Source organism: Callithrix jacchus, chromosome 9 (assembly GCF_049354715.1).
Source record: "Callithrix jacchus isolate 240 chromosome 9, calJac240_pri, whole genome shotgun sequence".
Lineage (NCBI taxonomy): Eukaryota > Metazoa > Chordata > Mammalia > Primates > Cebidae > Callithrix > Callithrix jacchus.
In genome coordinates, this window is record NC_133510.1 from 34663314 (window position 1) to 34678848 (window position 15535).

The following is a 15535-nucleotide window of genomic DNA, read 5'->3' on the forward strand; positions in this document are numbered from 1 at the left end:
CCTTAGCACATTTTAAATATGTGAACTGTGACTGCTGTATTATAGGCATTTAATGTCTATTTGTTGAATGAATGAGCAAATAGCATAATGCTTATAAAGATTAAAATCTAGTAGTATGTTATAATCCTGGCTACATATTTTGGGCATGAAAACCAAAACAAAGGAAGTACTAAGAGTCTTTAAATTTAGAAGAAATCCTGTAATTTTTGTTTATATTTACACATTTTCCTCATTAAAATAATTTAAATGATTTGAAAATCCAACTTAAAAACAAGAATATTCTATAATGGTATTATTCACCAAGCATCTGACATTTCTTAATGTTAATTCTACAATTTCTTTGTACAGTTATGGTCTTAATAAGAGATAAATAATAGAAATTCTGAAATCAATAAGAATGTTGTCCATTAGTTGACAAAAAGAGAAAAATTTGAAAAATATCCTAAGTTTGAGATAAAAAAAAATACTCTGTCTTCTTTATATGAGCTATTTATATAGAAACATCAGATTACAACTGTGGTATGTTGAAGTCAACCAATGCAACCCCCAAAATCCAATTGTGAAATTTTTAGGAAATTTATGAGCATTGTGTTAAACATGTAATTATTAAAATAGAATTTATCTAAACAAATTTAAAAGCTTAAAACAAAGGTAATAAATACTCAGAAAAATATCAATTCTTAATTGTTTTACTATATTATAATGCTGTCAATGTTTTTGAGGTTCTCATTGTATCTGTATGGCGGCAATTACATGTAATGATGCACTACTGCGCAACTCTTCACAGCTCCACATTAAGTGACATCACTTGGGAAGCTTGAAATCTCACATGGTGAGAACATTTACACCACAGAAATTGGCAAACCTTGTAAACAGAGGTTACCCCTCTCCCTAGTGATTCAACTGTTTAACATTTACCAGTGCCATTAGTGATAGCTAAGGTTACCATCACCGCTACAGCATCTCTTGCTAAAAACCTCGTCTCAGTCCCAGAAGCAGATAGGTTCTCCTTTCCACAAAAAATGATGAACCAAAGGTGAGTACAGAGAGCAAAAGCTTGCTATGGCTGGCTTCTAGACAAGAGAAGGAAGGACCAGGGTTCAAGGGCAATTTATTTAGTGATTTTGTGTCTTATCTTCCTTGAAATAATGGCCATATTTCCCTGTAATTTCCTTTTGTGGCATAGCTCCACTAGGTGTAAAACTGCTGAAGGTATTGCAAAGTGCTGAATTTAGAAAATGTTTCAAAACAAAAAAAAAATACATTTTTTTTCCTGTCAAATTAGCAATAACTAAAAAGCAAGTAACATTAGAGTGGTGCAGTGAGAAAAGCACTGATAGAAACAACAATAGATATTTAAATTAGTAAATGTTTTTGAAGAAATTTGGCAACCTCAAACACTTTGTGTTATATTTAAATTTAACCTGAAGATGAATTTATGAAAATGAACTCTAAAATTATTATATATAATTAAAAAACTAATGAGTTTCCATATTTGTTGGAAAAAACATCATTTATAATTTTAAATAAAATTTACAAAATAAGTGAAAGCTGAAACTTGAAATTACATATATGAAGAGTGACTATAAATAAATTCAACTAAGCATTAACAGTAGCTATTTTAGGGTATTTGGAACATGATTCTTTTTTTTCACAACTCTATAATTACTATATTTTCTGAAAAGACAAATGATGATTAAACTAAAAAATTCAAAGTTTTATTTGGATTTGAAAAGAATGTATATATGTATTGTGGCAAATTTTGCAAAAACATGGCATACAATTGAAGGTAGGATTTATTAAATACTACAGCTTTGTGTTAAAGGATTTCTTGTTAGTTTAATATATAGAATATTCATTTATTTAGATCAAATCAGCAAACTTTCTTTTCTTTTTTTTTTTAATTTAACTTTTAAGTTCAGGGGTACGTGTGCAGATTTATGATACAGGTAAACTTGTGTCATGGGATTTGTTGTACAGATTAATGAAATATTCTTATAAATTATTTATTATCATGTTTGATTTAGGATCTTCTAGTATTTCATAGCCTCTCATATATTTCTCAAATTAACATCTATTGAGATTTAGTATGATTAAACTCTATCATGCATATAGAATTAGAAAAAGTATATCAAAAATTAAATAACAGAATGCTACACATCAAAAAAGAATGACTGCCTCAAATATATTTATTTCTAAAACAAAGTGGTCAGAAATAAAATTTGTAGAAAAGGAATAGATAAGATAGAGAAAAAAAAAGGCAAAGGGGCTAAAATTTAGTGTTTTTTAATAATATGTAAAGTGAAAGAAAGTTAGAAGAGTATTAAAAATAGCCCAGTGTATTTCCTTTTGATATGAGAAGGTTGTTTATTATTAAATAATAGCCTAGTATTATATAGTATTCAATAAATTATGTCATTTTAATTGTACTTTTTATTTGAAAATTGTGCTTTTTATTTGAATGTGAAAATAATTGACAAAGATTAAATATATTCAAGGTGAGTAACATGAAGATATATATATATATATATATATATATATATATATATATATATAGTGTAATTATTACCACAATCAAATTAACTAATACATCCCATACTGTACATTGGATCCTGAAAACTGGTTCATCTTATGTCTGAAAGATTTAAACGACATCCAGATAACAATCAACAAGTATGTGGTATGTCACAGACTTACTTTTGTGACTCATAAGGGAAGAAATACCAAGTTTCATGGCATCCTTGATATGTTAAATCTACTTCAGAAAATACAAACATAGGTGTGAATATCAGGCTTATCCTAACCTTGGGAATCCATAGGGTGTAGAAACTCACAAATACTTAGTTTCAATGTGTCTTAAAAGACTCACCTGAAATTTTGACTTGAGACACCACTCCATCTCCTCCATCACTGTGTGCGCGAACCTCCACAACATATTCTCCGTCTCTGGGTATGGGGACTTCTATGGAGTGTTTGTGAGTTGAATACAGCTTGCCATCATGCTGGCCATCAGGTCTATAGAGTACCTTATCAAATATAGAAATGTAAATATGCAGTAAAATCATAATAATGAGCCAGTGCCCTAACATTAAAACCAGAATAAAAATGCTTACATTTTTATTAACAAAAATTAATGTTTAAAACTAGAGGAAAAAATAAATTTAAAACTAGAAGAAAAAGTGTTATTTTCAATTCACAATAATTGATTTTTGCAATTTTTTAGGCTATCCAAGGAGATGTGACTTAAGCATCTGAATTTTATTTTTTGAGATGACCCAAAACAAAAATATGGAAAGAATGTGTCTTTTTAAGAAAACAATCCAAAATGAGGACTTTTAAAATATATTGGAATGGACTGAAAATTGCCTCTCAATTTTTATGTTTACTGTTTTCCACAAAATTTGGTACTCAGTGAAAAATGTGATAGTGTATGATATAAAGACTATATTTAAAATAAGCTTTTCTCTTTTTGTTCATTTATAAACAGTAACTTAGTTTATCAAAGAGTTTGCTGGGTGCAGGGCAACACTATTATGATCATTGCCAAACAAAAATGGTTTCGTTCTCTCTCCTCCTTAAGAGAGCTTTGATTATTTTATTCTATCCTTAAAGTATTCCATTTATCTTAATCTTTTGACACAGCATTTTGCTGAAATTCATTGAAGACCATTTTTTTCCATTTAAAAATGTATCATGGCACTATGTCAGCTGATTCTGCCCTACAACTATTAAATAGAATAAAAAATCTGAATAGGGCTGGGCGTGGTGGCAATGCTTGTAATCTCAGTACTTTGGCAAGTCGAGGCAGGTGGATAATTTGAGGTCAGGAGTTCGAGACCAGTCTGGCCAACATGCCGAAACCCTGTCTCTACTAAAAATACAGAAGTTAGCCAGGTGTAGCGGTGGGCACCTATAATCCCAGGTGCTCAGGAGGCTGAGACAGGAGAATCACTTGAACCAGGAAGCAGAGGTTGCAATGAATCAAGGTCGTATCTCTGCACTCCAGCCTAGGTGACAGAGTGAGATTCTATCTTTAAAAAAAAAAAAGGTGGGGGGAGGGCTTGAATGGGTTTCACTAGAACAGGAAAAATTGAAAACATTAATTATCGCTATTTGTAAGAATGAAGTTTGTGTAACTAATGATCCAGTAATCTTTTATATACCTTATATCCTGTCACTGTAGATTCATTTGATAGTGCAACGACATGATCCCAGGTGATTATATAGTGTGAACCAGACCTTACTGAACTGATGATCCTTGGAGGCTGGCTAGGAGCTGTGAAAAGTAGTAATAATGTAATCAGTGGTCACCAAATATCCAATCTCAGTTCTGCATACTCTACTGCATCAGGTATTGTAATGCTGATGATAGTGGTACTGACACCACCATCACCTAATTTTAATAAGTGTTTGCTATGTGCCAGGCACTATGCTAACCACTTTACAACCATGAGTCCATTTAATGTACCCCATGGCCCTGTGAGCTAGGGAATATGACTGTCTTTTATTCTCTTCTCATCATGCTCTACTTGGGTTTCTTTCTCTACCAGTCTTTCAAAACTGCTGTTTACAAGGTTATCAATCACCTCCACTTGGCTAAATCGAATGTCACTTGTTTATTCTTTTTTAAATTTAACATTTCTGGAGTATTTCACAGAACTGACCATCTTCTTTCTTGAATCTCTCATTTTTTTCTTAAATTCCAATCCTAACAACTGGGTTTTCTTTCTACCTCATGGACTGTTCCTTCCCATTATTCATGTTTAGCTGGCTCCCTCTGTCAACTTGTAACTGTTGGATGACTTAGGACTTCATCTATGCACCCTTTTCTACTCTCTCTGTGGATCTTCCCTAAGTACTGACAGCTAGGCCCATGGCTTTAAATATTCGAAGTTCTGTCTCTAGCCCTAATCTCTCTTTTAACCTGTAGACATATGTGGCTAGGAGTCTCTCTATCTGGACAGATATCACCCTATCTCTACTTGAGTGTCTCAAAGATTTCTCAAATGTAATATAATTAAATGTAATACATTTCTCAAATGTATTATAATGTCAAGTATCCTCAAATCTTTCTCCATTGAGTCTTTGCCATTGTCAGCAAAGGCACACCAAACCCCCCTAGTTTCTCAAGCAAAAATTTGGTAGTCTCTCATCCCATTCATTGCCAACATCCATATTAGCAAGTTGTTAACTCTGCCTCCAGATAACTTTCCACTTCTATCTCCATTATCGCTTAGTGCTAGCCACTATCAGTTCTCTCCTTGACTGCTGAAATAGTTTCCAACTTGGCTTTTCTGCTTTCACTGTTAACCAACTACAATCCATTTTCTGTCCAGAAGCCAGAATAATTTTTTTTAATGACATCATAAATTAGATATCACTCTGTTTTAAAATCTTTCAATGGCTTTTTATCACGTTTAGAAAAAACTCAAATTCATCACAATTACTTACAAAGTCCTCCATAATTGGGCCCCAGAATTCTTCCTCCTCCTCACTCAGAAGCTATGCCTGCAACACCTAAAACATTTCAAGCACTCTCCGCCTTAAGGTTTTGTACTACTTAGCGTGCAGAGAACCTTAAGGCTCTGTCTAAAGCGTTCATCTTTTCACTTATCACTCAAATCTTAGCTTAACTGGCATCTTCTCAAAGAGGCCTTTCCTGGCCACCCAATCAGAATATCACTTTCATCTAAGTCACTTTCATTATGTCCATTTATTCATTTTATTGCCCTGTCATCTCTATAATCCCACTTATTTATTTGTCAGAGTTTTTGTTTGTTTGATGTTTCTGTCTCCTTCCATTAACTTGTAAACCATGTGAGAAAAGCATCTTGGACTGGTTGGATCCCTTTTTTATCCTCACCATCTCGAATAGTGCTGAGTACATAGCATATTTTTGGTGAATGAATAAATATATGAACAAATAGAAAAAGAACAAAGAAATGCATGCTCCTTTTACAAATTAGGAAACTGAGGTTTAAATAGGTAATTGATCTCTTGTCATACATTTAGCAAGTGGCAGAGATAGATTTCAAACATGTCTGACACCAAATTCTAGCTCTTGCCACTACATCCATCATCCCCTTGGGAGAGTCTCTGTCCCAAAGCGAACTTCGTAAATTTGCAAACTGTAATGGTAATGACATCTTCAGATTCTTGAGACATTCCCTAGAGTCCTGCATACAAATTGTCCTTTTTTATATATTCAACTTTGGTTTAGGAACAGAGATATCAAAATGAATCCAGAAAGATTAGAATAACCTGAAAGTGAGCAGGGATAGATGGTAGTGTTTTGTGAACCACATAAAACAGCACTAGAACATACAACAATTAGAGAATTCGCATAGTGCTACACATTTAACACGTACTGACACTTAACATACAATGACAGAGGTTTATAAATTAAAGCATGCAAAAACAAGCAAAATTTTCGTTTTCACATGCTGTTGATGTACTCTTATGAAAACAGTGTTTAAATTAATAAACACAGGATGAAGATAAGTTAATGGTAAAAATTTGAGAGCACAGCCTTTACAAAAGGGCAGTTCTCTAATTTTATTTCTATAATGAAATATTTAATGTATGAAGGTATTTTTCACATTTTTTCATCATCTATAGTAACTCTTGTTCTGAGGGAAATTTTGTGTGGCTGTAAAGGATATCATTGAAAAATGTGGTCAGGTAGCTAGCTAGGAAATTTCCTTCAAATGTACTCCTATCACAATGGAATCAAATAGTAGTTTTTGACAAGTCTAAAAACAAAATGTGAAACTCACGTGCTTTCTTGGTGAAAGCCTCAATCATGTCACTTGGAGGTCCACACCCTGCACTATTGCAGGCCCGAACTTCTATAAAATACTGGGTATCTGGCAGAAGGTTCTCCAGCCTGGCCGAGTACTCTTGGCTGGTGAGTTGAAGTCTGTGTGCAGCTACTTCTCTGTCATGGGTAGCCCAGTACCGAATCTGCAAACATTCAGGATGAGTTATATTCTGCCACGATTTAGACTCTTCAGTTGTGAAAAGTTGTATTCAACTACTTCTGTTATCATTGGTGTTGGCTGATCATCATAATTTCAAATCCTTTCTAATGATACGTACCCATCTATCAGCTTTACAATATAGTAGGGCACCCAGGGTAGAAATGAGTAAAGATGCCAAATGCAAATCAACGTCACTTCATTGCCCAAAATATTTTTACATTGACTGAAAAATAAATAAAAAATCCCCAAAACTTTGCAGCAGACTTAACTTTCAAAATATAAAAGTGGTCTCCATTTGGACATATTAGCCACAGTAATTTTTATCATTTTTTTCCTGTTTTGCTTCTGTTTGCATGATTTCAAACTTGTTCTGACCCATTCTTAAAGCAGTTGGAGCAGAATATAATTTTTCTTGATAAAAATAGTCAACTATGTGGCCTAAAACATGGTAACGTAATACTTTCTTCTAGCCCCTTTCAGAAGTAAGTTATTTCCTTTGAACCCATATATAAGCTAGATATCAAAGAAATACATCTAATAATTGGATAAACTGTCAGTTATTTACCTGTAAAGTAATGTTTTAAAAAATGTTATCAACTTTGTGATTAGAAATGATTGCTTTTGCAATATAATTACAGGATTTCTTTTCCCTTAAAGTTTAAGAAAACTTATAGATTATAATTTTAATTCTTTAAATAAACACTGTTTTTTTGCATCAAAAATTTATAATTAAGGTGTGAATAGAATGAAAAAATATATATTTTAGATGCCCTGTCTATAAAATAATAGGATTGTAATTTCAAAATTAACCAAAATGCCTAGATTAAAATGTCTAATAAAATAATCCTGCACTTTTTATTTACATAAACATGTATGAAACCATTATGAAATGCAACAGGATGGCTCAAATTCACTTGGCAAAAGTGAGGTTTATATGTTGAATGAGCACATTTCTAAACATTCAGGAGTGGATGAATGCTTTCACTTTCATCCCAGGCAGGGCAGTTTCAGAGCCACATTTATAAAAGTCCTCAAAGGTCTCAAGGGCTGGAGTACCAGTTGCCCACAGTGGTTGCCAACAAGACAAATAGCACCTTTGTTTCCGAGCTCCCCACTTTCCTGTTTAACTCTATCTTTTCCTCATTCCTGCTTCCTAGGATCATATTGAAAACAACAATAATGAAAACCTTTCTCCACATCGTTGTTTGAGGCTTTGTTTAGAAGAAATTCAGACTAATATGGATGTCTTCTCCAAAATAAGAAAATAAAGCACTTTCTAAATATCAGTTTCTGCTTACTATAATAATTTAACCTTTAAAAACATTTGAATAGACTATACAGGATTGTTCAACTTTTATGATGACTGTAAAATCAGTCATCTGCATTAATTTCCAATTCAGCTGGTAAAAGTTTTTGCATTCATTATTACTGGTAACCTATTTTACTTATTTGTATTAAATTAAGTGAATATTTTACCTGCTGGGTGAGCAGACTAAGCCTTTTGAAGATTCCTGGGCAGGAGCCCAAAGTTCCAAATGCCCTTGATAAGAAAGACTTTTTGTATTCTTCTAGATTACCTACACTGTAGAAAAACTCACTGGGTATTAAGATTGAGAGTGGGGAGCTCTTTAACCAAGTAAGAGAAAAAAACACTAAATGACATAAACAGTCTACCAAGATACACTTTAAAACCACAAGGGAGGAGATTATCTTTAGATTCAATTGCTCACAATTCTCATTTGAAATTTCAGGAAATGAACCTTGAAATGATGTCAATCAGGCAGGAGCCAGGACTTCCCAGCTTTATATTTTATGTTTTTAATGTGCTGCTTTCTTTCTATGTGTCTTTATGCACAGAAAAATATAGATCCATCATACATTTTCATAGGAAGTGCAGTGGGGTATTAGTTTTCACTATAATCTATCTTGTTAAACCATTGCTTCTCCCATCATATTTTAAAATGGAAACAATAACCACATTATAGTCAGTCAAGATTCCCCCCTCCACCTTCAGAGGAGCATTTCTTGCAGAAGAATAAATAATACGGATGTTCTAAGTGTTCGTGCTTGTCTCTCTGATATTCAAGACCCTGTGTGAAAGGCTTAAAAGGATTTTAAGAAAGAATGAATGAAAAGAATAATTGTATGATTTACCTTCAGCAATTTTAACCAAACATTGTCTGGAGAGGCAAGAACTGGATTAAACTTTCATTATGACAATTATTACTCAGACAAACATTTCTAAGCCTCAAGTCTTTGATCTCTAAAATGGGGATAATAATAGTTTCTATCCTCTAAGTCATGTGGATTTAATATAATGAGCCGAATTGAGTGTTTAGCACAATACGGACTCAAGAAGTGTTATCAATCTTTTAATTATTAAGATCATCATGATCATCTTCATCACCACCATCATCATTGTTATCATCATCAACACCATCTTTGAATGCTCAATGACATAAACAGGGAAAATCATTAAGTACAAGTTATTTAATATCTCTCACATAACAGTTCTATGAGACAGTGGCTACTTTCTTACTTTATAGGTGAAGAAACTCAGGAAGTTCAAATTAATTTTCTACAGAATTCTTAAGTGACAGAGCTGAAATATAAATCCATGTTTGCTCAGTGACAAAGCTCATAAGTTTCTACTTAATGTGAAGTTGGAAAAGGTCAGAAATCTGTGAGATGAACTCCTCATGGTACATACTTTTCCCTTGAAATTATTGTTTGATAAAATCTTATTTGGTAAAAATTACTTTTTACTGACTGTTTGAAAATCCTTAACCAACATTTAGTTCCCAATCAAAAGAGCATATTTAATTATTATCTGAATCACTGGTTCCACTGTGTTGCTTCCTACATCATATTTCCTTTGTCCTCTTCTTATTAAAAGTAAGAAAATAGTCAATATATAATTCTTGGCATTGACATAGTAATATATAACTTTCTAGCATGTTTTAAATAAAGTAAAATATGTCATATATTTGGTATTTTGACTCAGTGATATGGGTTATGTATTAAATTATCCTTTTTTCAATTTTTATTTGTTAGAAATAACACAAAAGAAGAAAAAAATCCTGTGATCCAAAATTTGACTTTCCAAGTTTTACACATTGATATATTCTCCCAAAGATACCTCAGACTTAGTTATTATAGGAATTCGTAACATCTAGCAAACTTCTCTTTTTCCTACTCCTTTTTTTTCTTTGAGATGGAGTTTTGCTCTTGTTACCCAGGCTGGAGTGCAATGGCGCGATCTCGGCTCACCGCAACCTCCACCTCCTGGGTTCAGGCAATTCTCCTGCCTCAGCCTCCTGAGTAGCTGGGATTACAGGCACGGGCCACCATGCCCAGCTAACTTTTTGTATTTTTAGTAGAGACGGGGTTTCACCATGTTGACCAGGATGGTCTCGATCTCTTGACCTCGTGATCCACCCGCCTCGGCCTCCCAAAGTGCTGGGATTACAGGCGTGAGCCACCGCGCCGGGTCTCCTACTCCTTTTCTACTAGCTGTGAACATAATTGTCAAGTTAGTACATTATGAATATTGGATATTCTCAGTCTAGTGATTCCCAGTCCACTCTTCTCTGTTCTGTAGTAAATTCAGCTGAACCCTTGAACAGATGGTCTGAGAGCTCTTTAATATCTTCCCAAATTATCACCTATTGCACACACACACAAAAAAAACTTCCTGTCAGTCTGGGTGTGTATGCTCAAAGACATGAATGTCTTCTACAGCTACATCTCAGAAACGTGGTCTTGAGAAAGCCCAATTGTAACACTTTACTTACTCATACTTCTTTATTCCCATCAGTATCCAGTGAATATCTATTTATAGCCTGCCAGGTGCCCAGCACTGTTCTTACATGGCACTGAGAATAAAACAATACCCTGTCCTCATGGAACTAATATTGCATGGACAAGGGAGAAGGGAGAGTGCTGGAGCTGAGAATGCAAGCTGTCTAGGGGAGTGGGGTGGGTGGATGGGCAGCCCTAGACAGCACTCCCTGAGTGAAACAGAAGGGAGTCTGTGAGGTGTGGCAATAAATCCCTGAACTTTGTATCTGACAACTCGAGTTTTAGACACTGCTCTGACATTTTCTGTAAGTAACAACCAAAGCAAGTTGTCAAATCTCTTTGGTATTCATTTGTTCATCTTTAAAGGTAAGATCATGTCAGTTCCTTTGAATTTTCACTTCTTACACTTAAAAATGTGAGATGATTTCACATTTTTACATAATTTAGTCTAAATTGTGATAGCATTGTATTGAAGACCCCAACTACCTTCCTATTTCGATTTTCCAGTTCTTGCTGGACGAAGACACACTTCCTCATTTGTATCTGGCTGACTCTTACTGCTTCTTTAAAATTCAGGTACAGGGAAGTTTTATTTGGGTCATTTTGATCGTTACTTCATAGATAACATAAGACATATTTGGTATTTTATAATTATTTATTTTGGAAGAACTTTTTGAAATGGACTCAAAGAGGGTGATTATTTTCAGGATGCATCTATAAATTACCAGAATGATTTCCAAAAAACTTGAGATTCACCAGCTTTTTATGAGAGTGTTTTCCTAAAAATGCCTTGGGGAATTGTAAATGTTATTGCCATAGTTTGTATTTTGGACAGTTGTTTCCCAGGACTTAGGTTTCTTTACATCTCCCCTGGCTAGGCCAGTTAGGAACCCCCATTTTATTCTTAATAATTAACTTATATTTGACCACAATTCTAGACACAGAGAATACAGTATTAGTTGCCACATAAATTAACGAGGCATTGAAACATAAAATACATTTGAAAACTGAGGCTTATATATTTATGAATAAATGTATTTACTTTGATAAAAATTGAACTTACCTGATAGCTTTCCACTATTTTTTCTAAAACATGTTCCCAATGAACAGATATCTCAGAAGATGATAAGACTTTTACACCTACTTCTGTTGGGGCTTCACTGGGAGCTGAAATTTTATGAGAACATTACATTATTAGTGAGATATTTACAATTAAGAAATTCAACTAGCATTATTTGCTATATGAATGATGTTGCACCGTACTTAATTTTTTCTAAAATAGCTTTAATATTCTCAAATGGACACAAGCACAATGATTTTATTACCTCTTCCTGTATTTTTTTCTGTTACTTTATTTTATGGCTTTAGTGATAGATGTACACACAGTCATATACAAAATTGTTAATATAGACATATACACATACACATGCCCACACGCACTTTTACCAAATACAGAAAGCTCCTTTAATTTCTATTATATCTGTAAGCAAAACAATACTAATTTTTAAAAAAATTCTCTCAACTGATATGCTTAAGAAAGCCTGTTGATGCAAATTAAAATTATTAATATTTAGCTATCAACTCTATATTACTGGAAATAGCAAATTTAGTATTTAGTATAGAAAATAGTTCAATATAATACATTTTCTCTTATATGCTATTTGTGTAAACTATAAGCAGCAATTTAAAAATAAATATTCCCTTTTTAAGTTCAAGCTAAGATCTTTAAAAAAAATTTTAAGAGTCTTTGAAACAAGTTGTGACATCCACTGTTTCCTGGGCTCAAGAAAGCTTTTATATGTCTAATCTTCCAAATGGGCATCAAGTCAAATATGTATCTAAAAGGCCTCTGTTCTGGGAAAAAAAGTAATTTACATCTCTTATGAAATTTACACAAAGAAACCAATGAAGGCTTTAAGCAGGGGTGATCAATTTTTATTGTCTTTCATTTAAAAAGCCATAATCCTATTTAATGTTTAAAAATGTTCTACACATGAACACTGTTGCCTTTCCAAATCAAAGCAAACCTGTAGCATTATGATTGATTTCTCAGCAGTAGAAGAAGAGATTAACACTTACACAAGTTTCAACACATGCAAGTTTTATGAAACTCATAAAATATTTAGGAAAGAAATATAATTAAATACAAATGGCCATGACGAACTAGATGACAAGCTATTTGCCTGAAAGCTTACTTTAGCATCAAGTAAAGCAGTAAAAAGGTGAGAAGGTAACTTGTAAAAATGGTTAAGATACTCATTTTATGTGTAAGATGTACTGATGTTCTTCAAATTTTAAAACCTGACTGAAGTTTTATATGTATATGTATATGTATGTGTATGTGTACATGTATATGTATATGTATATATTTCTTTTCTCTTTTTTTCTTTTGAGATGGGAGTTTTGCTTTCGTTGCCCAGGCTGGAGTGCAATGGTGTGATCTCCACTCACTGCAACCTCTGCCTTCCAGGTTCAAGCTATTTTCCTGCCTTAGTCTCCCTAGTAGCTGGGATTACAGGCATGAACCACCACACCTGGCTAATTTTGTATTTTTTGTAGAGACAGGGTTTCTCCATGTTGATCAGGCTGATCTCAAACTCCCGACCTCATGTTATCTGTCCACTTTGGCCTCCCAAAGTGCTGGGATTACAGGCATGAGCCATCACGCTCGGCCAAGTTATATTTCTGCTGAATGAGCTCAAGCATAGAGAATGTAAGTTTGTCATCAGGACTTTTCCACTGTTTGATAATAAATAAATTATTTCTACTTTTTTTTCTTTGAATGTATTTGATTGTGCTAACTTAAAGGTAAATGTATATGTGTGTGTGTATATATATATATATATACACACACAGTATATTCAAATACACATATTTTTGTATGCAGTAAAAATATATACAGTAAAAAGTATATGTTTTAAATATATACATATATACTTATATACACACATATATACTTAGATATATAAATGACTGCCTTTTATATTAATAATTGTTAAATCAATTGATGTATATTTAAGATAGACATGGTATTTTGAGATACATATATAGAATAAAGTGACATTTAATAAAATAAAGATCATAGGATGATTTAGTTATATGTTACATTTTTAAACAAATACTAAAACTAATAATCCTGTGACTGATGAACATGTGAGAATTTCTGTTGAGGTCTAAGTCATGGCTAAATGTCTGTTTTGGAGTAAAAATAATGCAAGTTGGGTGAACCAATTGAGCACACTTCCTCTAAGGACAGAAGTGTTCCTCACACAGCTTTAGTTTTTCAGCTCTTCCACTTGTGCTTCTCACACATGTGCAAGGAGAAATTTGGCCAAGGGTAAATGTATCATTGCCAAAGATCAGAAGGCAATGACATATCTATTTTCTTTTCCAGGCATTATTTACATAATGCACATATGTAATAAAGAAATATAAGAAGGTATTATTTTTGACAGAAATATAAGTAACAAAAGTATAGCAGCTTAAACAGAAAATCAGAGAAAATAATGTAATTATGCTTAATCTAAAACTGTGTATCATTTGTATAATCATATAAAGTCCCCTATGGCCATGCTTAGTTAAGTTAGTTTCTAAAAAACAAAAAGAGCTAGTATTAGTATTGTTTTTTTTTTTCCATAAATGTCCTATAGGACAATTTTTCCCTTTTCAAGAAAACAATATCAACTGACTATCTGACCACTTTTTCATATAATTATGTCTAGATTCCCTTTAACAAAATTTGTTCTCTCTTGTTATAAAAAGTTATATGAATGCTGCAGTTACATGCATTTCTAAGTTAGAATTTTGGGCCATTTTACAAATAAGGTATATGTTATAGAATTATAAATGTTATGAATATGTAGACATTGTGATGTTCTGTTCAAGTATGAAGAGTTTCTGACTACAAAATTAGAATCAAGAGCCCAGAAATGGGAGGCTAAGCCAATTATTTTAATGGGGATTTTCTAATACCATAGGCAGGAGCTAAATGATAAAAAAGACTTTAGCAACATTCTCATCATTTAGATGAAGAGGCTGACATTTAATTTGGTTTAAAATAGTACTCATTTACTAAATGCATAATGCTATAAAAAGGTCTTAGTAAGTCAGTCCTGAAAGGAAGCAAACTAAACAGCTGTTAGAGAATTTGGTTTTCCTCCCTCTTCACTTAGTAAGGACTTTCTTTGACCTACCATCCTCTGCTGAATTAATGACTGCTACTAGGCTGTAAGGTCCATCTCCTTTGTTGTTGAAGGCCTTCACTTTGACTTGAAATGCAGTGGAAGGGCTCATTGTTTCATCTTTATGGACGTATCGGCCAGTGTCAGGATTAGTAACAGTGACTTTTTTCCATTCTTCTCCATCAAACGGCTTAAATGCCACTATGTAACCAAAATTGTTGCCATAGTGGTATTCTCTTGACAAAGGCTAAATAGAAATTAAAATATTGAGTAAGTTTCAGTAATATAGGTAAATTTTTTTTATATATATATTTTTTATATTTTTATATTTTTAATATTTATATTAAATATTTATTTATTATTATTTTATTATAAATAAAAAATATTTATATATATTTTTAATATAGTAAAAAACTGAGGGAATCCTATGGGGATAATAACACACATGGAGGCATGCTCTTTGTAAAAACACATTCAGTCCATATATTAGTGCTGGTTGCAAATGCCAGAGGAAAAACATGCTCAAACATGGGATGACTTTATTTACCAAATGGTGGCCTTGCTTCTCCTTGA

The 15535-nt window shown here is 33.0% G+C and overlaps 1 protein-coding gene across 6 annotated transcripts in view; it reads right to left on the bottom strand.

Annotated features, from left to right (window-relative positions):
* The window catches only part of CNTN1 (contactin 1), a 376715-nt gene that overhangs the window by 37327 nt on the left and 323853 nt on the right, over positions 1-15535 (bottom strand). For all 6 annotated transcript variants that reach the window (XM_035255799.3, XM_054238172.2, XM_035255801.3 and 3 more), the window contains 5 exons: positions 14975-15209; positions 11845-11948; positions 6777-6963; positions 4164-4276; positions 2870-3026 (listed from right to left, as the gene is read on the bottom strand). In XM_035255799.3, coding sequence (XP_035111690.1) covers positions 2870-3026; positions 4164-4276; positions 6777-6963; positions 11845-11948; positions 14975-15209 — 796 coding nt within the window. The remainder of the gene's footprint in view (positions 1-2869; positions 3027-4163; positions 4277-6776; positions 6964-11844; positions 11949-14974; positions 15210-15535) is intronic.